At 55.9% G+C, this 22,748-nt stretch overlaps 1 protein-coding gene across 2 annotated transcripts in view; it reads left to right on the top strand.

The window, feature by feature from the left end:
* UHRF1 (ubiquitin like with PHD and ring finger domains 1) overlaps positions 1-22,431 on the top strand; it is a 28,483-nt gene extending 6,052 nt beyond the window's left edge. For both annotated transcript variants that reach the window (XM_047708975.1, XM_047708985.1), the window contains exons 3-17: positions 3,854-4,117; positions 4,593-4,747; positions 5,534-5,749; positions 10,800-10,900; positions 11,002-11,188; positions 11,528-11,651; positions 11,746-11,853; positions 12,152-12,256; positions 13,017-13,123; positions 14,349-14,511; positions 14,711-14,848; positions 16,454-16,601; positions 16,686-16,840; positions 17,807-17,911; positions 20,961-22,431. In XM_047708975.1, the coding sequence (XP_047564931.1) occupies positions 3,854-4,117; positions 4,593-4,747; positions 5,534-5,749; positions 10,800-10,900; positions 11,002-11,188; positions 11,528-11,651; positions 11,746-11,853; positions 12,152-12,256; positions 13,017-13,123; positions 14,349-14,511; positions 14,711-14,848; positions 16,454-16,601; positions 16,686-16,840; positions 17,807-17,911; positions 20,961-21,107 (2,223 nt within the window). In that variant the 3' untranslated portion in view covers positions 21,108-22,431. The remainder of the gene's footprint in view (positions 1-3,853; positions 4,118-4,592; positions 4,748-5,533; positions 5,750-10,799; positions 10,901-11,001; positions 11,189-11,527; positions 11,652-11,745; positions 11,854-12,151; positions 12,257-13,016; positions 13,124-14,348; positions 14,512-14,710; positions 14,849-16,453; positions 16,602-16,685; positions 16,841-17,806; positions 17,912-20,960) is intronic.
* The last annotated feature ends 317 nt before the right edge of the window (positions 22,432-22,748 follow it).

The following is a 22,748-nucleotide window of genomic DNA, read 5'->3' as shown; positions in this document are numbered from 1 at the left end:
ATTTTTGGACTTTTTTTTTTTTTTTTAAGACTTTATTTTTAAGTAATCTCTGCGCCCAGCATGGGGCTCAAACCCGACAACCCCGAGATCGAGTCGTGTGCTCGTCCATCTGAGCTGGCCAGGCGCTCGAGAACTTTAGAATCTTGATGATGAATGTGAGCGTAATGCACGTTGGCGTGAGGCAGGCCTGGGCCTAGCCTGTCTCCCCCGTGGTTCCCAAATGTTTGTGTACAGCTTTGGGCAGGCGGGGTCGGGGGAGAGGAACACACACCACACACCTTCTCCTACAGCAAACAGTTGTGCAGCCTTCCTGCTGACCTCAGGGGCCCTTCTGGAAAGTTCTAGAAATGGCTGCAGGAAGCAGCCAGACCGGCTTGTGACCAGGAGGCAGAGTCCTGTGCCCACCTCCCCCAGCCTGAATGCCCCCTTCTGTGCCCCGTTTGTGCTTCTGTCCGCATTCCTGCGTCAGTAGGCACGTCGGCCTCCTCCACAGGGCCTGTGCCCGAGCAAATCCATGAGCCGACGGAACCTGGCTTCCTGACCTGCCATGGGCGGGAGGGGCCCGGTTGTGCTCCTGGTTCCAGCCCTCCCGCCTCCTCTCAGCTGTCCAGCTACCTTGGTTTATGCTTCATTTCCTGTCCCCTGAGTTGTCCTTTTTTCTCTTGACACATATGGGAGTCTCATCTGCTTTGCTGCTTTCCCTGTCACAAGGCGGCAGTGAGGACTCCTTTGTGTGACAAGGCCGTGGTTTTCCTGGCACATAAGGCTGTGGATGCCCTGTGAGATCACTGTACGTGTCTTGGGCACACATGCGAGGGTCTGTCTAGCTTAGGGGTTCTCCCTGGGGGTGATGGTGCTCCCCGTGGAGACGCTGGGAGGTGTCTGGGGACGTCTGTGGCTGTCACAACTGCGGGGTCCTCCTGGCATGGAGTGGGCAGGGCTCAGGGATGTTGCTCAGCCCCCAGCAGTGCCCAGGACGGCCCCCCGCAGAGCGATTCCGCCTGATGTCAGCAGCGGCGAGGGGGTGTCTGCTTCTCGACGTGCTGGGCCCCAGGGTACATGTGTCTTGTTCTAAGGCCATTTGGCCTGCCTTCTGCTGGTTTCCTTGCCCCAGTGGGGACACTTGTGTTTTGTCTTTTTAAATTAGTGTGTTTATTGTGGATTTATATGCTTATAAGCTTATTTGTATTTACGTATTTGTGCGTCTCAGGTCCTCAGTAACATCGAGAGGAAGGCTCAGTGATTTTTCTCCCATATCCCACCTCCCACACTGCCATTCTCCCCCGTTCTGGTGTCTGCACCAAGTGCCATGCGTGTTACAGGAGATGAACCCATGTTGACCCATAGAGGACATTAGGGTTCGTTCCTCATCCCGTCGGCTTGGACAGCTGTGTAGTGACGTGGGCCCGCTGCTGTGGCTGCTGCTGTGGCTGGGGGAGGCCTCCCGGCCCTGGAAGTCCTCTGCGCCCCACCTTGGCGGTCATGCCTCCTCCCCCAGCCCCTGGTCCCCACTGATCCTTCTGCTGTCCTCACAGTTTTGCCTTTTCCAGAATGTCACCGAGCTGGCGTCCCCCACTATGTGTCTTTCTAGGACTCCCTTTTTTCCTTTAAAAAAAAAAAACAGCCCGACGCGCTGCTGAGACGTAGTTCACATGCCATATGATTCACCCGCTTCAAGGGTGTGATCCGATGGTTTTCTGTCACAGAGCCGTGCAGCCATCACCGCAGGCACTGCTAGGACATTCTCTTCACCTACATAATGTTTAGTGTCCCTTCTCAGCCCCTGACAACCAGTCACCGGCTTTGTCCATGGAGGAGTCTGGTCCAGGCATGGACTCACACTGCGTGTGGCCTTCTATGTCTGGTTCCCTCCCTGAGTGTCATGGGCTCGGGGTCTATCCCCGGGGCCATGCTTGTGGACGCCTCACTACTGTCCACGGCCGAGGGACCCTCCCGTGTGTGGAGGGACCGTGTGTGTATGTGTGTTGTTCCCCGCCCCCCCGTTGGTGGACACTGGGTGGCTCCCCTCTTAGGCTGCTGTGAGTCCTGCTGCCGTGAACACGTGTGTGCAGTTGACTTATCTCTTCCCAGCTGTGTCCCCTCTACCCATCATCACAGCCGTCCTGTGTTGGCCGTGTGGGGGTGGGGGCTGGCATCAAGGCTCCCCCCTCACGCTGCGTGAAGCCGTGGGTTGTGCCCAGGAGCTCCGTGGCTGTAGGCAAGTGTCCATGTGTCCAGAGGTCTTCTCCCAGGGAGGGGGCGACCATTCACCAGATGCTTGGTTTGCGCTGAATGACACAGCAGCTGCTGCAGTGAGGGGCTTTGGGCCCTGGAGCTCGCCTTCCCTGTGACCCAGGGGCCACTTGCCTGTTGACAGCCATTAGGCCTTCAGACAGGCGACTTCTGCTAACCCTCGGGAAGAAAGGAAAGTTGATTATCTGTGCGTTTGTTTCCCTTTCACTTTTTCTTTAGGACACTGCTTCTGAGCCGGGTAGTGCGGCCCTCAGGGGACACTGGGCCGGTCTGAGGACATCTCTGGTGCTCACGGCCAGGAGTGCTCCTGGCATCTAGTGTGTGGGGTCAGGGGATGCTGTCCCCCCCACCAGTGCCCAGGATGGCCCCCCGGGGAGCAGCCTGACCCCATATATGCCTACGGCGCTGTGGGCAGAGACCTGCCTTAGGGACGTTGGGAGAGAACAAGATGCACTGGAGGGGCCTTGCTAGGTGTTGGTGGGGTGCCGTGGTGCCGGGGGGACAGCTTCAAATAAAAGAGAACTCTTCGGGCCTCAGGTGCCACTGGGATGTGGCTCAGATGACAAAACTCCTTTGCACACTGTCACCAGGCGGTCATGAGGATGGCCAGCCTGAGTGGTGTCAGCACAATCCTGCCAGGGACTCCTGTGGGTGGGATTGGGGGAGAGAAGCTCGTGGCGAGGGGCGGGGCCAGCAGGGAGCTGGGGGATGTTGGGTCGGGCAGCGTCTCTCTCCCCCGTCCCTCCCCCTTGGCACCACCAGAAGGTCGGTCGAGGGTAAGCTAGATTGGCTAGTTGGGTCCCTGTGGGCGTGTCCCAGGCACCGTTCCAGGTGGGGCAGCATCCCCGGCCCCATCCCAGTCCTGATAACCCAGATGACCCCAGGTGTTGTCAAGCCCCTGGCGGGGAGGCAGGATCACCCTGGGCGGGAACCCCTGAGTCGGGGGACTCCACTGACACCCCCCCCAGGAGTCTGCATTCAGTAACCGCATGACCCGCTGAGGTCCTGGGGTGCTGCACACATTGAAATACACACACTGTGTGGGGGGAGGGGGTGACTCGCCCATGTTGGGGTCACTCGGGTTTACACCGCCTGAGCTCTTGGGGATGGATTCTGGTGTCTGGTGTGAGCAGGGACCTGGCTTAATTTTTTCCCCTGAGTAATTATCGAGGAGTCTCTGGGCCTTGCCGCTGCAGTGTTTTGAGCCAGGTGACGCGGCGCTCCCTGGGGGGCACGCTTGCCCTCGGTTTGGCTCCAGTGCCAAAGGCCGTGTATTGTTACTGGACCCAATATTAAGAAACCCTACCCTGGCATGTGATGGGTGCACCCAGCACGGCTGGTTATGCTGGGTGCTCTCAGAACGTTCTCTGTGTGACGCGGGGAATCCTCTTTGGAGAGGCTCTGAGGGTCCTGATGGAAAGGGGTGACTGTGTGTTACCCGCTCCCCGCCCTGGCAGTGTTGTCCTGTGGTCTGATCTAGATCCCACCCTCCACGAGGGCAGATTGGTACCTTGCTCGTGGTGTCTCTGCTGCCAGGCACCCAGAAGGGGAGCACTCAGTGGCTGGCGGGCCAGTGACCCTTGTCTTGGGGTCTGTGCAGATGGAGGACGGCCACACACTCTTTGACTACGACGTTCGCCTGAATGACACCATCCAGCTCCTGGTCCGCCAGAGCCTTGTGCTCCCAGCCAGCAGCATCAAGGAGAGGGACTCAGAACTGTCGGACACGGACTCAGGCTGCTGCCTGGGCCAGAGCGAGTCCGACAAGTCCTCAAACAGCGGCGAGGCGGCCTCGGAGGCAGACGGGAAGGCGGGCCTGGCGGATGAAGACACGTGGGACGAGACGGAGCTGGGCCTGTACAAGGTGAGTCTCTCGCAGCATGTTTGGGGTTGAGCGTGCTCCCCACATGGCCGCGCTCTTCACCCCCAGGGCCCCGGGTAGCATGCCCCATGCCCCTCCGTCACACTGGCTTTCTGGTAGCCCGACTGCAGGGTTCCCTTGGTCGGGCACCCCTGGTCCTGCTGTGAAAATCGCCGGCAGGAGCGCTCCCGAGGGTTCCCCGTGGAAACACTCAGAGTGATCCAGCGTCCCTCAGTGATCCTTGACGGCATGCGTCGTGTCTGGGTTTTGTGCCGCTCTCTCTGCCCGTCCCAGTGGAAGGAGAACCAGAGAATCTTCAGTGCCGTGGCTAAGACATCCTATTATAGTCATTTGGGTTTGAGTCCTGATCCTGAAGCATCCGGCCCCCCGGGAACCCAAGGAGTCTCTCGTCTGCGTTGCTGGTCCGACATGTTGGGTGTCTCTGGGCTGGATGAGAGTGTTTTCTGGTTCCTGGCAGGCCAACGAGTATGTCGATGCTCGGGACACGAACATGGGGGCGTGGTTCGAGGCCCAGGTGGTCAGGGTGACGAGGAAGGCCCCATCTTCGGACGAGCCCTGCAGCTCCAGCTCGACGCCGGAAGACGATGTCATTTATCATGTGAAATATGACGAGTGAGTGTCGCTGTGCTTGGGCAGGCCGGGGTGTTGGCTGTGTCCATGGGCCCTGGAGTTCGGCACCGGCCAGGGCATGACAGTCAGGATATAACCACCCAGGAGGCCACCCCTAGAGGGCTGACATCACGGGGAACCCCCCTCCTTGGGACAGCTAGTTGCAAATACGCTCCCCCCACCCCGTTTCCTGAATTCTTCTGTTCCTACCTTGCGTCATTGCTGCGTGAGGCCTCTCTGGGTCTAGTTTGTCATCTGTCCCTTACTGGGACATGTAAGTACTTAGCACTTAGCATGTGCCGGGCACAGGAGTCCTTGTCTCTGCACGTGGAAGAGGTCTGGGACTGGCTCGGGTGACTACCACAGGTGACTCCAGGCTGGGCGGCTACATCTCCCAGCTCTGGAGGCTGGGACTCCACATCACTGTGCTGGCGGGTTGCTTCCTGGTGAGGCCCGTCTTCCTAGCTTGCAGACTGGCCACCTTCTCGCTGTCCTCACACGGGCTTTCCCTTGTGGGGCCGTGAGAGCCTGCCCTGGTGTCTCCTCCTCCTCTTGTAAAGACTCCCAGCAGGTCTTTTCCGGGGATACCGTTCAACCCACAACACCTGTAATTTGAACCTGTCTTCTAGGCCTGGGTATTTTCCTTACTGGGAGCTGAGCTCATCGGGGAGGGGACTTGACGGGCCACTGTGACCAAAGTAACCTGCACTCGTGTGGGCGCCTCTCCCGTCAAGGGAATGAAGTCGGGTGTGACGCCGGGATCTCATGACGGTGCGGTTTTCCTCCCAGCTACCCGGAGAATGGAGTGGTCCAGATGAGTTCCCGGGACGTCCGGGCCCGCGCCTGGCACATTCTCAAGTGGCACGAGCTAGAGGTGGGCCAGGAGGTCATGCTCAACTATAACCCAGACAACCCCAAGGAGCGTGGCTTCTGGTACGATGCAGAGATCGTGCGGAAGCGTGAGACCCGGACGGCGCGGGAGCTGTACGCCAATGTCCGGCTCGGGTGAGTGACACGTGGCCCCGAGGCTGTCCAGCCGGGGCCCCAGAGGTGAGGCCCTCCGTCCCTCACGTCCCTCCACCTGGGCGACTGTCTCTGAACCCCAGGCCCCGACGGTGGAGGTTTCAAGAGGCCCTTTTTCTCTTTTTTTGTGTTGTTCTGAATTTGGTGAATAGGTAATAATCCCAGAGTGTCAAAATCCAGAAAGTACCGAAGGAACATTCTCCCTTCTTCTTTCTCCCTTGGTCACCCACTTCTCCTTTCTGGAGACCTCTCTCTTGTCACCTGTGCGTAAGCTAGCATAAACAGGCACATGTTTAAGCAAAGCGCATGTAGGGTATGGTCCGCATCCGGGATCAGCAAACTACAGTCTGCAGCCGGATCCAGCCCTCTGCCCGTTTTGGCAAATAAAGTTTTATTGGCACACAGCTATGCCCATCTCTTCACTGATTACCCAGGGCTGCTTTGGTGTTAAAAGGGCAGAGTCCATTAGCTGAGGAGAGGCTGTGTGGCCCACCAATCCAAAATACTGTCTGGCCCCTTTTAGGTATTTGCCAAGCCCTATTCTACATGCGTGTGTGCATGTGTAGATATACATGACAGAAAACTTACCACCTTAACCACTTCTAAGTGTGCAGCTCAGTGGCATGAAGCACACTCATACCATTGTGCAATAATCCCCACTCTCTGTCTCCAGAACTTTCTATCTCCCCACGCAGAGACTCTGTCCCCATGAAGCACAGACTCCCCACCCCTGCCCCAGCCCTGGATCCCACCATCTGTCTCTGTCTACGTGCACAGGATTCCTGGGGACCTCCTGGGAGTGGGGTCTTGCAGGTTTTGCCCTCCTGTGTCTGGCTTCTCTCGCTGAGCCTGGTGTCCTCAGAGTCCATCCACCACAAGGTGTCAGGATGTCCTTTTTTGTGGTTAAGTAACATTCCATCATGTGTATAGTGCATATATACACACAAATATTTGGGTAACAGCGTCTTGAGCAAGGCATAGCAAGTGCAAAGGTCCTGGGGCAGGCCATGCCTGGTGCATTTCTAGCAAGGAACCCAGTGGGGTGGAGTGGAGGGGGAAAAGAATCAAGACTGTGCGAGCCTCCAAGCAGCATGGTCCAGAAAGGTTTGGAACTGGCGTTCTTTCTCTTTTGCTGGTAGCCATTGGAGCATTGAGCATTGGTAGCATTGGAGCAAAGCCACATGCTACAATTAAGAATTCCAGCTCTGGCAGCCTAGACAGGAATGCTCTGCAGGGGGCAGTGTAGGAGCAGGGACACCAGGGTGGAAACCTACGCAGGTGTTTAGGGGCAAGGTCCTGGGGCTTAGGCCAGGCTGCGGCCACGTTATGGTTAATGAAGAACGAGCATGTTCTTTCATTGCTTTTCTCTCTTATTTCCTTGTTTTCAATTTCATTGATTTCTGCTCTTCTAAATTTTCTCCTTTCTTTCGGTTGATTTTGTTCTTTCTCTAGTTTTTTTTTTATTTAATTTTTTTTTTTTTTAAGATTTTTTAAAAATTTATTTGACAGAGAGAGACCAGCGAGAGAGGGAACACAAGCAGGGGGAGTGGGAGAGGGAGAAGCAGGCTTCCTGCCAAGCAGGGAGCCCGATGTGGGGCTCAATCCCAGGACTCTGGGATCATGACCTAAGCCGAAGGCAGATGCTCAACGACTGAGCCACCTGGGCATCCCCTTTTTCTAGTTTCTTGAGGTAATAAGAAACTTAGACTGTCGATCTGAGGCATCTCCCCTCCCTAATGCCTGCCCTTAGCACTATACATTCAGTCCTCAGCACTGCCTTCATGGCTCTCCATGTAAAAGTTTGCTATGTTGTATTTTTCTTTTTCTTCACCATTTTTTTTTCCCTTCGAGACTTCCTCTCTGGCTCCTGGCTTCTTTAGAAGTATTGTGTTTAATTCCCAAGTGTTTTAGAGACTTCTGCATTGTCTTTCTGTTACTCATTCCTAATTTCTTTCTTTTTTTTTTTTAAGGTTTTTTTATTTATTTGACGCAGAGAGAGCACAATCAGGGGGAGCAGCAGGCAGGCAGAGGGAGAGGGAGAAGCAGGCTCCCCGCTTAGCAGGGACCCTTCCTTCCGTGATGCGGGGCTCGATTCCAGGACCCTGGGATCATGACCTGAGCCAAAGGCAGTTGCTCAACCCATTGAGCCATCCTGACACCCCCTGATTTCTAATTTGACTTTATTATGGTTTCTTCTGTGGCCCCTGGTAGGGTCTAAGTTGCTGAATATTCTGCGGTCGCTTGAGGAAAAACCAGGATATTCTACTGATGGGCAGAGTGTCCTACTTCCATCTGTTAGAGCCTGTTGGTGCTCCCTTCTGATTCTTGCTGATTGTCTGTCTGGTTCCCCGTCAGGTGCTGAGGGGTGCCGGCGTGCCCACCCTCACTGTGGGGGTGTCTGCCTCCGCTCGGCCTCACATCAGTGTCTGGGGCACACACGCTCAGGGCATCTCTGTCTTCCTGGCTGAGGGACCTCTCTGTCATGGTGTGATTTCCCTCTTGTCTAGTGGTGTCCTGGCTCCCAGGTGCATGTGTGTCTGTCCACACCTGCTTTGCTTTTTCAAGTTAATGTTTGCAGGCTGTATTCTTTTCTTTCCTTTTACTTTCAGTCCGTGTCGTTGGATTTGAAGTGAGTTGCTTAGAAGCAGCACATAACTGGCGTGTTTTTTAATCCATCCTGGCACCTTGCCTCTGATTGGCACATTCACACCATTCCCGCGAGGCGAACATTGGTGTTACGACTTAACGTCTGCCAGTTTGTCATTTGTTTTCTATTTGTTTCCTCCGTTTCTCTTTTTCCATCATTCCCATGGGTTACCTAAACACATTTTAGGATTCTGTCCAGATTTGCTTACTGTCTTTTGAGTATCGCTGTGGATAGGTTTTTTAGCGGTTCCTCTGGATTTTACCGTAAGCATGCGACCTACTGGTTGTCCCTTTTGCCAGAAACCCATCCTTACTTATGTCCATTTGTACTCACTGAGCAGCAGATGGGGTCGGATCTTTATCTCAGTCCTCACCTGTGTCTTGCAGAACTCCTAAGGAGGATAATCTGTCAGATGCGCCCACATTTCTGCTTTTTCTGTTTCTCTTCTGTTGCTCCTAAGATTTCCTTCCTGTATCATTTCCTACCTGAGGAGCTCCCTCCCTCATCCTGTAAGGGCGTGTCTGCCAGCAGTGGATTCTGTGGATTTTCCTTCATGGGAGAGTGCTACCAGCCTTGTCGTACTGAGGTGACTCTCAAGCATTGATTCATTCTATCCATACATGCTTTACATACAATTCATTTCTTCTTTATTTCTTTTAAGTTTTTATTTATTTGAGAGAGCATGCGCAAGCAGCAGGGGAGGGAGAAACAGGCTCCCCGCTGAGCAGGGAGCATGATGCGGGACTGGATCCCAGGACCCTGAGATCATGACCTGAGCTGAAGGCAGACGCTTAACCAACTGAGCCACCCAGTTGCTCCACGAGTCATTTCTTTAAAGTGACTCTACCTAAATAGTTATGACGATGTTGTCACAATGTAAAGATATCATGATTTCTTTTTTTCTTTTTTAATTTATGTGTTCATTTTAAGTCTTTTTTTAAAAAGATTTTATTTGTTTATTTGACAGAGATCACAAGTAGGCAGAGAGAGAGGAACAGAAGCAGGCTCCCTGCTGATCAGAGAGCCCGATGCGGGAACTTGATCCCAGGACCCTGGGATCATGACCCGAGCTGAAGGCAGAGGCTTTAACCCACTGAGCCACCACGAGCCCTCATTTTAAGTCTTTATGCCTTAATCATAATTTCTTTTTTTTTTTTTTAAGATTTATTTATTTATTTGACACAGAGAGAGAGATCACAAGTAGGAAGAGAGGCACGCAGAGAGAGAGGGAGGGAAGCAAGCTCCCTGCTGAGCAGAGAGTCCAAAACAGGGCTCAATCCTATGACCCTGAGATCACGACCTGAGCTAAAGGCAGAGACTTAACCCCCTAAGCCACCCAGGTGCCCCCAGTCATAATTTCTTAATGACTTCTTCAGTCACTGATTTGTTTTCCAATTTCCTCACTTTTTTTGGTAACCATTTGGCTGGTTGGGGTGTACGGAGCCTGCACAGACTTCAGTTAGATCAATCTGTATCACTTAAGCCGCTTTTATCTTCAGGTCTCCTGTCCTTTCCTCCTTCCCCCTTTCCTTACCAGGTTATTTATTGAGGAAGCCTGGTTGTGTGTCCCACTGACTCTCCGTGGCCTGGGTTTTGCCTTCCACGCCCAGTGGCACCATGTCCTCTGTGCCTCTGTCTCCAGGGTTTCTTGCGAGCTGGCAGGACCGTCTATGCCTGTGCAGCCTGGGTCCATGGCCTCCGCCACTCATGCTGTCGATCACTTGAAATATGGCCGGCACGGACCAAGCTGACCCGGAAGTGTAACGCACACTGGGGGTCAGGGACTTGGTGCTGGGCAAGAATGCGAAGTAGCTCGTGCCTGGTTCCGTCCTAGTCGTCACTCATGGAAATAGTACCTTAGGACCCGTGGAAATAGTACATCAGGTCACGTAAAGCCCAGCATTGATTCTGTCCGATATTACTTGTTCAGCATGGTGGTTGGAAAACACAGAATGACACAGGTGGCATGTGTCTGGGACTCCACTGGCTTGCCATTGGACACTGTTGGAGATGTGGGGTTGGTCCCTGGAGGTCACTTGACCCTGGAGGAGTTTTGCGTTTTGATACAGGGAGACTGAGCAGACCTCACCTTTCGGTTTCGTGTGTGGAGCCTTGTTTAGTCACGGCTGTCTATTGAAAGGTTAGAAATTCTTCTCTCAAAGGCACGTGATGAAACCGGGTTTAATGCGTTGTCTTTGCCTTGTCTCTGATTTAGTAGGACTTGAACCAGCAAGGGGAGAAGCTCAGTGAATGCGAGAGGCCTTGATAAAACTAGATAGAACCAGAGGCTTTTCTCTGCTCTGAGCAGCGTGGCAGGTGGCAGAGTCCCTGCTGAGGCACTTTGGCTTGGCCAGCTGGAATGTTCTAATGGCTTCTGCCTCGCAGGGGTGGTTCGCTCAATGACTGTCGGATCATCTTCGTGGACGAGGTGTTCAAGATTGAGCTTCCGGGCGAGGGGAGCCCCGTTGTCGAAAACCCAATGAGAAGTGAGTTCCAATGCTGTCTTTCCGCGACTCTCACGTCGGGTGTGGGGTGGGGGCTCCCCGTCCTGGCCCCGTCGGAGCTGAGCCTCGCCTCCCTCGTCCAGGGAAGAGCGGGCCCTCGTGCAAGCATTGCAAGGATGACGAGAACAAGACTTGCCGGGTGTGCGCCTGTCACCTGTGCGGGGGCAAGCAGGACCCCGACAAGCAACTCATGTGCGACGAGTGTGACATGGCTTTCCACATTTACTGTCTGCGCCCGCCCCTCAGCAGCATCCCCAAGGAGGACGAGTGGTGAGCAGACGGGCTCCTCCTCGCTGCCCATCGAGTTTTCCTGGGGGTGTCCGGTATCCCCAGATGAGATTTACCCTCATTGTTGGGCAGCGCCATGAGATGCCTGGGGGAGAGGGACGAGCGTCTGGGCGTCCAGCAGAACGTTCTCGCTCTGCGCCACCTCTCAGGGCACACGTGGCTACTGAGCACGTCTGATTGGGGATCGGGGGGCGGCTGGGTTCCTGCTTAATATTCCTGAATTTAGACTGAAATGCTCTCCCTATCCTGGACCTCGAAGGATGGCTGGGCGTGGGGGGTGGGGGCAGGCAGGGATAGGAGGTGACGTCCCTGCTGTCACAGGTACTGCCCCGAGTGTCGGAATGACGCCAGTGAGGTGGTGCTCGCGGGTGAGAAGCTGAAAGAGAGCAAGAAGAAGGCGAAGATGGCGTCAGCCACCTCCTCTTCACAGCGGGACTGGGGCAAGGTGAGGCCGCCCCACGCCCTGCGCCCCTCGTCCCCACCGCCCTCCCTGCCCCACACGCGCTCACTCTGCTCTTCCTTTGGTCCCGGACGGACAGGGCATGGCTTGCGTGGGGCGTACCAAGGAGTGCACCATCGTCCCGTCCAACCACTACGGACCCATCCCGGGGATCCCTGTGGGCACCATGTGGAGGTTCAGAGTCCAGGTACCCCCCGACTTCCTGGGCTCTGGGGCCGGGCCCACGGGTACTGGCCTTCCAGAAGCCCCTGCCTGGGTGAGGACCACCCTGGGGCAGGTGGCCGGGCTGGACTTCAGGTCAGCTCCTTCCACAGTGTGGCTCAGACTTAGTGTTTCTGGGGGAGGGGCTCTTGGAACAGGTGTGATTGGCTTCGGCAGAAAAGTCAGGCCGCTGGCTTTGGAAGTGGGAGCCAGAAGGGTGGGGTTGAGCTGCTCTGTGACAGCCAATCCCAAAGGTGCCATTTACCACCTGGTGGTTTTCGCAGGTCAGCGAGTCAGGGGTCCATCGACCTCACGTGGCGGGCATCCATGGCCGGAGCAACGATGGGGCTTATTCCTTGGTTCTGGCTGGGGGATATGAGGATGATGTGGTGAGTGTGGGGGGAGCTGTTCCAGATTTTTAAAAAATTACGTACAAAATTAAAATTTTATACACATAAAATTTATTCTTTTAAATATTTCTGAGTGCACAGCTCAGCGGCATGAAGCATACTCCCACTGTCGTACAGCCACCCCTACCCTCTGTCTCCAGAACTTTCCATCTCCCCACACAGAGTCTCCATCCCCACGAGGCACGGACTCCCTACCCTCTGCCCCAGCCCTGGCTCCCACCGTCTCCTCTCTGCCTCTGGGGACGGGACTCTTCTGGGAGTGGGGTCCTACAGGATGTGTCCTCAGGGTCCCTCCGCATCGTGGCAGGTGTCAGGATCCCTTCTTTTCTAAGGCTGGATCGTGTTCCATTGCGTAGATGGACTGTATCATGTGTATCCTTCATCTCCCAGTGGACAGTGGGGTTATTTCCATGCTTAGCTTTTGTGAATAATGTGACTGTGAACATGGGTGTGCAAACATCTCTTCAGGGTCCTGTTTTCACTTCTTTTGGGTATAGACCCAGAAGTGGGACTGCTAGATCGGACGGTAACTTGTTTTTAATGTTCTGAGGAGCCTCGGTACCGTGGTCTGTCGCAGCTGCACTAGCTTGGTCTCCTGCTAGCACATGGACGCCCAGGTTCTCCTCATTCTGTGTCTTTGAGGGTTGTCCTCCTGATAGGTGTGTGCAGGGTAGTTTTTGGCCGAGTCTCTCCTCTCCTGTGTCTGGAGGGCTCAGCCTGGCCTCCTTGTCTGTTTCAGGACCACGGGAACTCTTTCACGTACACGGGCAGTGGTGGTCGAGATCTTTCTGGCAACAAGCGCACTGCAGAACAGTCTTGTGACCAGAAGCTCACCAACACCAACAGGTTTGCAGAAACAGGTTCCCTTTCTTCGCTAGCAGGCTTTTGCCCCATCCTCCGGCAGCTACATGGGGAGAGGGTTGGGTCTTTTGGGGGGTGTATGGTCAGGAAGTTCAGATTCCTGTTACGAGTGTGATGGAATGTAGAGATGACAACATCCATTTCTTCCCTTCTGTTTGCTAAAGGCTTGTGAGTCCGTCAGATGTGTTAAAGAAGACTTTTTCCCTAAAAGGCCAGAAAATATATTCGGCTTTATGGGCCACCTGGCCTCTGTTGTAACCACTCAACTCTGCTATCACAGCACAAAAGCAGCCTCAAAGCCCACATAAATGAACGCGCATGTCCGTGTTCCAATAAAACTTTATTTGCAAAACGAAGCAGCGGGCCAGAGATTGCTGACCCCAGACCACAGGATAGGGAAGGACTTTGTAAGCACAAAAAGCATCCTGATGCCAAAAGAAAAGCTGGAGATTTGATAACTTAAATATTATAAATTGCATCAATAGAACCCATATGTAAAATGAACAGGCAGAAGACTATTTGCGGGGTGAGTGTGCTGCAAACATGATCTCTTTTCTATATAATGAGCTTTGCAAATCAATAACAAAAATTAAGAAAAGCAAAGGACATACAGGTCATTCACAAGAAGAGTGCAGAGCACCAATGACCATGAAAACTTAAGTTCAACTCAGGTTATCAAAGATACAAACTGAAGCAGTGGCGAGGCTCTGGAGTGGTCCTGAAGGAGATGCTGAGCCTGAGCCCTGGTCTGCCAGTCCCAGGGCCAACGTGGCCCTCGGTGGGATGGCCCTGCCCATGTTCGCACACCTCCATCTGGAGTGTGGAACTTACTCTTACATAGTTCTGGAGCCCAAACTCTGAACTTGAGGGGTGGGCAGGGCTGTGCTCCCTCTGAGACCTCTGGAGGGGGATCCTCTCTGCTGCTTCCAGCTTCTGGTGGCCGCCGGTGGTCGCCGGTGTCCCTTCAGCCTTTGCTTCCTTCACGTGGCCTTCTCCCCCTGTTCCTACACCTCCACTACCCCTTCCTTAGCAGGACACCAGTTGTCGCTTTTAGGGCCACACTAGTGCCCCCTGATCTCCTCTGAGCTTGACCGCATCTGCGGTCACCCACTTTTCAAGGAAGGTCACAGTCACAGGTTCTAGGGGTGAGAATGAGAGGCTCTTTGGGGGGTTGGAGATGGGAACCAACCCACAGGGTCTCTTCCCCCAGGGCGCTGGCTCTGAACTGCAGTGCCCCCATCAACGACCGCAAGGGGGCCGAGGCCAAGGACTGGCGGTCGGGGAAACCGGTGCGGGTGGTGCGCAACGTGAAAGGTCGCAAGCACAGCAAGTACGCCCCCGCCGAGGGCAACCGGTACGACGGCATCTACAAGGTGAATGGCCGCCCTCCTGCCGGCCCCGCCCTCCTGCCGGCCCCGCCCTCCTGCCGGCCCCGCCCTCCTGCCGGCCCCGCCCTCCTGCCGGCCCCGCCCTCCTGCCGGCCCCGCCCTCCTGCCGGCCCCGCCCTCCTGCCGGCCCCGCCCAGCCCCTGCCAGCCCCGCCCCCGCCCACCTCCTCTGGGCTTCCCCACAGGTCGTGCGGTACTGGCCAGAGAAGGGCAAGTCGGGCTTCCTGGTATGGCGCTATCTCCTGCGGAGGGATGACACTGAACCTGGCCCCTGGACAAAGGAAGGGAAGGACCGGATCAAGAAGCTGGGGCTGACCATGCAGGTGCGCCCAGGCCCAGCCCATCCAGAGCCTCCTGCCGCACCCCCCAGGCTCCACGCTGTCCTGCTCACAGCCTGGTTTTCCTGGCCAGTCCCTGGGGACCGTGGAAGCCTGCCTTCTTGGCCCAAAACTTTGGCGGGTTTCCTGTGATCTTAAATGAATTTCCAGGCACCGAGCCGGTCACCCCTTGCACCCACCCAGTGGACCTAGGCGGTGGGCAGCTGGTGGTGGTGTCTTTGCATTCGTAATTTGAGGGTAGAGAGCCAGGCCTCCTTGTTAAAGTTGTGTTCTGGGAGGAGTTTGTGTGACATCCGTGTGGCATCTGGGTTCTTCCTTTTTGCTAGGCTTCATGCCGCCTCTAGGCACACAGGGTCAAACCCAAAAAACTGGCAGGATGTGGGGAGGAATGCTCCCCCGGAGCCCTCGCTCACCTCCTCGCAGCAGCTAGAGCTCCCAGGGTTCAGCCGGTGTGCGGCGCGCCCTTTCTGCCCCATAATTATGGTGTTTCTGTTCATTACGGCGAGTCTCTTCACAGCTGGTAACTCAGTATGGGACTATTTAAGGAATCTTAATTGCTACTGAGAATCAGCTAGCGCCTCCCCCTGGGGTCACAAAGTTGTCTCTTGCACATGATGTTTGCACCATGGAGAATTTCAGAAGCTAAGGAACAGGGGAGAAAAATAGCCGCGGGACAGGAGCCGCAGCCTCTGGTGGGGGTGTCAGTGATGTCACGCTTGTGTTGCCGGAGATGCTGGACAGTTTCTAGATGACATGTTGGAGAAATCCCCCGTGATCGGAGGTGCCTCAGAGTTGGGGTTCTCAAGTAATGCCTGTTAGACCTTGGGGGGGCCCCAGACTCCTCAAAATTGGGTCGGGGAGCCGAGGCCTTGGGGCCATGTCTTTGTTTGTTTTTTTTTTTTTTTTTAAACATTTTTTATTTATTTATTTGAGAGAGAGAGAGACAGTGAGAGAGCGCATGAGCGAGGAGAAGGTGAGAGGGAGAAGCAGACTCCCCGTGGAGCTGGGAGCCTGATGGGGGACTCGATCCCGGGACTCCAGGATCATGACCTGAGCCGAAGGCAGTTGCTTAACCAACTGAGCCACCCAGGCGCCCGGGGGCCATGTCTTTGTAAATGCCGTTCACTGGAGGCCCAGCCACGACGGTCCATTCCCTTCTGAGCCCTGCTGGCTTCTGGGCTACCATGGAGCTCTGAGGCTGGGAGGGCTGCTGCCTGGCCTCTTGTGGGAGAGCTTGCCTATGTCTAAACGAATGAGTGAGGATAACGACTAGACGCTCTTAGTCGCCAGATCTGATGGCGAGCATGTGCTGGGCCTGCCCTGTTCACCGCTTTGCCTCTGCCCCGTCAGGTGCAAGGGGCGTCTTAGCCCTTTTCTCCTTGGTACGTTGGGTGATTAGAGGCTCACTTCCCAGAGCTTCCTGGAGGCTGAGTCAGGAGGAGGAGTCCAAGTCTCGGAGGCGCCAGTGTGGGCTGGGCGGGGGGGGCTGTCCACGGGGGAGGGGGCAGGAAAGGGGCTGGGTGAGACCGTCCCTGGTTCCTGGACACCCCCCACCCAGTGGTCCTCACGACCAACTCCCTCCTCTTGCAGTACCCGGAAGGCTACCTGGAGGCCCGGGCCAGGAAGGAGAAGGAGAAGGAGAACAGCAAGAGAGAGGCCCAGGAGGAAGAGGAGGAGATAGAGGAGGAGGGGACCTTCACATCCCCCAGGAAGGGCAAGCGCAAGACCAAGTCCGGAGGTGGGTGTCTCTGCGGGCAGCCTCCCTGCCTGCGGGCCTGGCCGCCCACCTGCCCGTTCCACCTCCTCTGTTCTGTCCCTGCAGGTGGCAGGGCTGGTGCTGGGTCCCCGGGAGGGACACCTAAGAAGAGTAAGGTAGAGCCCTACAGCCTCACTGCCCAGCAGAGCAGCCTCATCAAGGAGGACCAGAGCAACACTAAGCTGTGGAGTGAGATCCTGAAGTCACTCAAAGACGGGACGGTGAGTGCCTGCCACCCCCACCCCTACCCGGCCTGGACATCCTCTCGCCTCATCATTGTTTATGTGGTGAAATAGAAAGAATTCTCCATTGCCACTATGTCTAAGCGCACAGCTCAGCGCCGGGAAGCACACTCACCCTGTCCTGTGACCACCCCATATCCTCCATCTCCAGAACTTTCCATCTCCCCACACAGAGACTCTGTGCTCGTGAAGCATGGACTCCCCACCCCCTGCGCCACCCCTGGCTCCCACCCTCTCCTCTCCCATCTGTGTGGACGGGACTCCTCTGGGGCCCTCCTGGGAGTGGGGTCTTGTGGGACGGGTCCTTCTGGGTCTGGCCACTCTCGCTGAGCTCATTGTCCTTGGGGCCCGCTCACATCGTGCAGGGGTTAGGGTCCCTTCCTCCTTAAGGCCGAGTAACCTTCTGGCATGTGGGCAGACCATGTTGGGTGTGTCCATTCACCTGTGGGTGGGCACTAGTGGCCAAAGGCTGGCATGCACCCCCGCTGGGACCGGGGGGCGGGTGAACATCGCAGCTTCCCCGCCTCAGGCACAGTCCCATGCATGGGACGGTTGGGTCAGGAGGCCTGTCTGTGTTCAGCATTCTGAGCTGCTGAACCAGGCCTGTCTCTTCTGGATCCTCCTGCCTTGAGCAGGATGCGTGACCTAGATGGGTGGCTGCCCGCTTGGTGTCCTCTGGCCACAGCCCATACCTGGTAGGAATGGGCTCTCTGTGCCTCCCTCCGGACAGACGCGTCCCCTTGGAGTTGGCCTGTTACCTCGGACGTCCTCTCCGGGCTCTTGGTCCCGGTCACCTTGTCTCGGGGCCTTGGCCTTCGTTCCTCTGGGCTGTGCTCCTCTTCCTCACGTGGGCAAGAGCTGCTTCTGGCCCCTGGTGGGGGTGAGGGGCACCAGGTCCGACACTGTCCCGGGGGGTCCAGTCCGCTCTCACACGCTCTCCTCCAGTTCCAGAAGTTCCTGAGTAAAGTGGAGGAGGCATTCCAGTGCATTTGCTGCCAGGAGCTCGTGTTCCGACCCATCACGACCGTGTGTCAGCACAACGTGTGCAAGGTGCGGGGGCGGCCGTGGGCCGGGGCGGAGGGGGGGGGTGCTCAGACGACACTGTCCTCACCCTGCCCACTTCTCTGGGACCTTAAGCCACGACGGTCCTCTGCCTGTCCCTCCAGCAGGTCATAGACTACGTGCCTTAGGAGTGTTCTCTGTTTGTCCTGTCTCCAGAATGTTCTCCCCCGGCCTCCTAGATGGCTGGGGGTCCAGGACGGGAGAGGGTGGGTGGCAGTCCCAGCTTGAGGTCTGGGTGTGATAAATATTGACTGAGCATGCCGTGGGCTGGGCTGGAGAGGTCTGAGGTATTTGGCTTCTAGAGGAATGGGCGGGAGGGCTTCCCAGAGGAGGTGGCATCTCAGGGGGGGACAGAATGGCATGCACAGAAGCCTGGATGGGCACGCAGATTGGAGCAGCGGGGGCCTGTAGGGGACGAGGGCTGCGAGGTGGGGCCGGGAGGGTTGTCAGTCAGGAGGGCTGGACTGGAAGAGAAGTGGGGGATGGGGGGTGGGAGGGCGAGGTCTCCTCTGCAGCCGTGCTGATGCTGGGGTGGGTTGCGCTCTGCAGGGGTGTCCTGAGGAGCGTCCCTGGCCCACCCACTCTGTGCCAGGAGCACCCCCAGTTGCTAAAATCACAGGGGTTCCTGATACCCCACCTCACCCCCGCATCCCTGGAAGGCAGAGTTGTGCAGCTGGGTGTGCTGGTGAGCGGGGAAAATGGCTTTTTTGCAGTGTCTTGTAGTTAGACTCGGTCCAGAGGAACTTGTGGGCGGAGCATGCAGATAGTTGGGGTGGAAGGGACTGTCCTTGTCTCTCTGAGCTGCCAGCCCCCTTTCTCGCCTTGGGGTTTTCCTGGTCCAGGCTCCTGTGTCTGCTATCTCACCAGGGCCGGGGCTCCAAGAGCATCCCCCAGTGCGGCAGGGGGCCCTGCCTCCCCGCTGCGTGGCCCAGGACAGAAGCCCCGTGCGACCTGAGCAGGGGTTTTGTGGCCTTGGAAAAGCCACCCAGGTCCTCTGACCCTCCATTGCCTCAGTGTAGAGGAATGGGGCAACCCCTTCCCGGCCAGCCTCCGTGCCACAGTGGTCTGGTCTCCAGCCTTGCCACGGCGGGGCTGGTGGGTCAGGCCACAGAAACCGAGTGGGTTGTAGGGAGTCTGGTACTGAGCATCTCAGCAGAGCCCACGCGGGTGCCATGGAAGAAGGGGCTGTTGGCCTTTGTGTCTGTCCCTGGTCACTGCAAGAACCTCAGCTCCTGAGCGGTCACAGGAAGACAGCTTTGGCCTACGTGTCCCAGCACCTGATTTTGTTTTTACTTTACTAAAAAATTACTTGATTGTAGTAAAATACCCACAAAGTAAAAATAGCTATATTAAATGTCTCTAAGTGCACAGCTCAGCAGCGTGAAGCACACTCACCCTGTCCTGTGACCACTTGTTTCTAGAACTTTCCATCTCCCCAAATGGAGACTCTGTCCCCACAAAGCACAGACTCCCCACCCCTTGCCCCAGCCCCGGCTCCCACCATCTCCTCTCTGAGGATGGGCCTCTTCTGGGGACTTCCTGGGAGTGGGGTCCTACAGGATGAGTCCTGGGTCTGACTCCTGTCACTGAGCCCAGTGTCCACGTTGTGGCAGCTGTCAGGATCCGTTCCCCCCCCCCTTACTAAAGTAGGCTCCATGCTCAGTGTGGAGCCCAGCATGGGGCTTGAACTCACAAACCTGAGATCAAGACCTGAGCTGGGACCCGAGTCGAGACATTCAACTAACTGAGCCCCCCACGCGCCCCTTCCCTTTCTTTTGAAGGCCCAGTAACATTGTGGTGCGGAGATGGACACTTGGGGTGTCAGCAGTCCAGAGCCCGATTTGTGAACGTGGCCCTGAACCTTAGTTGTGTTGCGCGGAAAGAAGGGTCTTCAGTCTCGGGATCAAGGCTGCGGACTGTCGGGAAAGGAATTGAGCTCTGCAGATGAGGGCAGGAGCCACGACCTGTGCGCCATGGTTGGGTGTGCTGTGGCTTTGGCAGGTTTTCCGTACCGTTGACCTTCACCCTGTTTCCTGATGCTGCGCTCGCGGTGTGGGCACCTGCCGGCCTGGTGTCCGCCGAGTGGTGGCGCCTTCCCCGTTTGTGCGAGTGGGAAGCTGGCTGTCCAGGGCTTGTCTGCCCCGTAGCTCTAGTCCCACCTGGCTGGCTTCTCCAGCCGTCACACGGTTGAGGATGGCGTGTGAGCCCAGAAGTCTGGCTCAGGGCCAGAGATCCTGCCCGCCTTTCATCCTGTCTTGTCACTGGCACGGGTTTATTGAGCACGTAGTGTGTGGCGGGGTCCTGTGCGCGTTGCTGGCAGGGTCGGCAAGCCTGCTGTAAGTGGCGGGGTGTCTGGGCTCTTGCATAGAAGGACGTTGTTAGGACAAGGCGATTCCAGAAGGTGGAAGGTGCCGTTTGGAGTCAAGTAGGGCAAAGGCTGCTTCTGACACTCCAGGGTCATCCGGGAAGGGCCCTCTGAGGAGGTGACTTGAGCCAAGGCATGAGTGATAGGAGAGCCAGAGGACAAACCTGTTAGGTGGTACAAGCTACGTGTGCCAAGGCCTGGAGGCCAGGATGCGCTTGGGGCCTGTGAGGAGCCCCAGGGAGGCCAGCCTGGAAGTAGAAAGTGAGACCCAGGGGCGCCTGGGTGGCTCAGTGGGTTAAAGCCTCTGCCTTCGGCTTGGGTCATGATCCCAGGGTCCTGGGATCGAGCCCTGCGTCGGGCTTTCTGCTCCGTGGAGGGCCTGCTTCCTCCTCTCTCTCTGCCTGCCTCCCTGCCTACTTGTGATCTCTCTCTCTGTCAAATGAATAAATAAAAAATCTTAAAAAAAAAAAAAAAAGTGAGACCCAGGGTCTGGGGGGCAGGGGCCTCTGGACTCCGAGATGGTGGCTATCGCTCGCCCCGCACCTGGGGGACGTGGGGTCAGTGGTCCTCACTTGCCCGGTGCCCTGAGGGGGTTGTCGCTCGGCCAGCGCCCAGGGACATGGGTGGCTGGCTGGGACAGTGACTGCGTTCTCACCCCGCGCTCTCCTGCAGGACTGCCTGGACAGATCCTTCCGGGCCCAGGTGTTCAGCTGCCCGGCGTGCCGCTACGACCTTGGCCGGAGCTACGCCATGCAGGTGAACCAGCCGCTGCAGGCCGCCCTCAACCAGCTCTTCCCCGGCTATGGCAACGGCCGATGATCCTCGAGCACTTCTCGCCGGCAGTTTTTTAAAAAAACGTGTCACAGGGGTCTCCGCCCCCCATTTCGTTCTTAGTGGGCTTAACTTAAACAGGTAGATTCTTCTCCACTCCCTTAAAAAGCCTTGTCTTCCTGGTTGTCTCGTTTTGTTTTTTCTTTTTGAACCTATAAATTTTCAGGAGTTTATATTACGGCTCAGAGAAAGAAAGTTGGACTTCTCAGTGTTTTTATTTGGGTTTTTTAAAAAAACAAAACAAAAACCAAGCCTGCAGTTTATCAGCAAAAAAGCAAATGGAATTTTTTTCTGAAGATGGAATTAGAAAACTGCCTTGGCGCGACGGCTGCTTGCGTGCCCAGCGCCTGGCTCCCAGAAGTGCCCGCCACCGCCGAGCAAGAAGGCTCCCGGCCGCCTGGAACAATCTTTCCAAGGTGTGTGGCTTTGGCCCCCGCAGCTGAAAACGAGCACATCTCCCTGAACGCGTTTTGCTGCCCAAAAGCCAGCAACGGCGGTGCCCGGTAGTGGCCCTGCCGTCCCCCGCCGGGAAGAGGAGAGGTCCCCGGCCGGCGGGTTCGAACGCCTGTCCCGAAGCCATGCCTCCCAGTCTGCTTCCGTGTTGTGGCCCTGCACGCAGAGCCCTCTGCCCGGGCTGCTGGCGCCGGACGGCCAAGGGCCAGCCCGCCTGCAGCACCACGGAAGCACACATTCGAAGCCATGTTCAAGTGCCTTGGGGTCTTTCTTTTGTTGTAAACGTGGGGCTCTCTTTTAGCACTGAATTGTTGAAAATGCCAGCCAGATTCTACAAACTGGGGTTAGCCAGTACTTCCTGATTCTGGGTGAGTGAGTGAGTGGGGGGTGATTTCATTTCTGTGGATCCTTTCAACTGACTGGTCAGCTCACCAACCGAGAATTTTAAGAGGGGGATTTTTTTTTAAGTACTTTTTTGAATGAAATTTTTTTGTAGTTATTGTATATGTACCAAGAAAGCTATAACTTAGGGTTTGGTTGTGTTTTTTGTTTTTTGTTCTTTTTTTTTTTTTCCTTTTTTGGTTTTGTACTTTTGGGGGAATGATTTGTTGATTTTTATTTTTTCCTAACTTTACCAAAGTTTGCAGCTTTTACCTCAATAGAACAGGAATATTTTAAATCCCATAACTGCAGACAGACCGGAGTGATACCGTTTTAAAAGTTTTTCTTTCCTCCTTGTTATTAGGTTTGTTAATGTGTTAGGAAGAAACGACAAAATCCCGTGTAGGCTTTTTCTAAAAAGTTCAATGTTCTTTGTCCAGATTTTAGATTCTCAGAATAAATGCCTTTTACAGATGTACCGGGTTGTGTCTTCTGTTCGCAAGTCGTCCTGGGGCCTACCAGGCGGGTGTGGCTCTGTCCCCTGCCCGCGGGCAGCATCAGGCCCACTCAGGACAGGACAGATCGAAGACATGATGTCATGCCGCAGCCCTAAGTGTCACTCAGGAGGTGTCCAGCGTTGACCTTTACCGGCCAACGGCCAAACCCAGCCTTCCAGCTTGGAGCCAGGGGTCCTTTAATGCTTGCCAAGGGAGTGGCACTGTCCCCACTTTTAACATTTGAGGAAACAGACAGCCCCCAGTCTCCATTGCGAGATCGGCTTGAATCAGCAACCAG

This window comes from Lutra lutra, chromosome 1, assembly GCF_902655055.1.
Source record: "Lutra lutra chromosome 1, mLutLut1.2, whole genome shotgun sequence".
In the NCBI taxonomy this organism is placed as follows: domain Eukaryota; kingdom Metazoa; phylum Chordata; class Mammalia; order Carnivora; family Mustelidae; genus Lutra; species Lutra lutra.
The sequence above is the reverse complement of the archived record's forward strand: the minus strand, read 5'-3'. Positions and strand labels throughout refer to the sequence as shown.